This window comes from Onychostruthus taczanowskii, unplaced genomic scaffold, assembly GCF_017590055.1.
Source record: "Onychostruthus taczanowskii isolate IOZ18803 unplaced genomic scaffold, ASM1759005v1 scaffold463, whole genome shotgun sequence".
In the NCBI taxonomy this organism is placed as follows: Eukaryota; Metazoa; Chordata; class Aves; order Passeriformes; family Passeridae; genus Onychostruthus; species Onychostruthus taczanowskii.
The window spans coordinates 7,793-9,501 of NW_024502159.1; the positions used below are offsets into that span (position 1 = coordinate 7,793).

Sequence of the window (1,709 nt, forward strand, 5' to 3'; positions counted from 1 at the left end):
GTGGGGGGGCACAGGGGGGTGGGGGGACAGGTGTGTGAGTGTGCAACAGGTGTGCAGGGTCGGGTGTGTTGACAGCTGTGGCACGGCTGTGCCAGGTGTGTTCTACGTGTGCCACGCCTGTACACCTGTGCCACACCTGTGCCAGGAGTGTTCTACCTGTGCCACACCTGTACACCTGTGCCAGGCATGTTCTACCGTGCCACACCCATATCGCACCTGTGGCACACCTGTGCACCTGTGTCACACCTGTGCCAGGCGTGTTCTACCTGTGCCACACCTGTACACCTGTGCCAGGCGTGTTCTACCTGTGCCACACCCATATCGCACCTGTGGCACACATGTACACCTGTGTCACACCTGTGCCAGGCGTGTTCTACCTGTGCCACACCTGTACACCTGTGCCAGGCATGTTCTACCTGTGCCACACCCATATTGCACCTGTGGCACACCTGTGCACCTATGTCACACCTGTGCCAGGTGTGTTCTACCTGTGCCACACCTGTACACCTGTGCCAGGTGTGTTCTACCTGTGCCACATCTGTGCCACACCCATATCACACCTGTGCCGCACCTGTACACCTGTGTCACACCTGTGCCAGGTGTGTTCTACCTGTGCCACACCTGTGCCAGACCTGTACACCTATGTCACACCTGTATCATACCTATGCCAGGTGTGTTCTACCTGTGCCACACCCATATCGCACCTGTGGCACACCTGTCAGCAGTGAGTGTGCAGGTGTGAGGTCAGGTGTGTTCTACCTGTGCCACACCTGCGCCACACCTGTATCACACATATATAACTGTGCCAGGTGTGTTCTACCTGTGCCACACCCGTGCCAGACCTGTACACCTGTATCACACCTGTGCCAGGTGTGTTCTACCTGTGCCACACCCGTGCCAGACCTGTACACCTGTATCACACCTGTGCCAGGTGTGTTCTACCTGTGCCACACCCGTGCCAGACCTGTACACCTGTATCACACCTGTGCCAGGTGTGTTCTACCTGTGCCACACCTGTCACAGACACCGAGCACTCTCTGCCCTGCCATTTCAGGGGGGTGCAGGTGACAGGCTCAGGTGTGTCACCCCCAGCCCAGGTGTGCTCACACCCAGACCAGGTGTGTCACACAGGCTCAGGTGTGCTGTACACAGCTCAGGTGTGTCACACCCAGCCCAGGTGTGCTGTACCTGGCTCAGGTGTGTCACACAGGCCCAGGTGTGCTGTACCTGGCCCAGGTATGCCCTACCTGGCTCAGGTGTGCCGTACCTGGCCCAGGTGTGCCCTACCTGGCCCAGGTGTGCCATACCTGACCCAGGTGTGCCGTACCTGGCTCAGGTGTGTCACACAGGCCCAGGTGTGCTGTACCTGGCCCAGGTGTGTCACGCCCAGCCCAGGTGTGCCGTACCTGGCCCAGGTGTGCCGTACCTGACCCAGGTGTGCCGTACCTGGCCCAGGTGTGTCACACAGGCCCAGGTGTGCCGTACCTGGCCCAGGTGTGCTGTACCTGGCCCAGGTGTGCCCTACCTGGCTCAGGTGTGCCCTACCTGTCGCAGACATTAACGAGTGTGCCCTGCCCGGCGTGTGCCAGCCCGGCGAGTGCCGCAACACCCAGGGCAGCTTCCGCTGCTCCTGCTCGGCCGGGCACGTGCTGGGACCCTCCCGGAGCCAGTGTCTGCGTACGGGGGGGCTTGGGGGGCTTGGGGGGCAC

At 61.0% G+C, this 1,709-nt stretch overlaps 1 protein-coding gene across 1 annotated transcript in view; it reads left to right on the top strand.

Annotated features, from left to right (window-relative positions):
- Positions 1 to 1,709, top strand: part of LOC121341318 (latent-transforming growth factor beta-binding protein 3-like) — a gene marked incomplete at its 3' end in the record, with an annotated part of 17,546 nt that overhangs the window by 4,729 nt on the left and 11,108 nt on the right. The window contains exon 5 of the mRNA XM_041414746.1: positions 1,555 to 1,677. Within this exon, the coding sequence (XP_041270680.1) occupies positions 1,555 to 1,677 (123 nt within the window). The remainder of the gene's footprint in view (positions 1 to 1,554; positions 1,678 to 1,709) is intronic.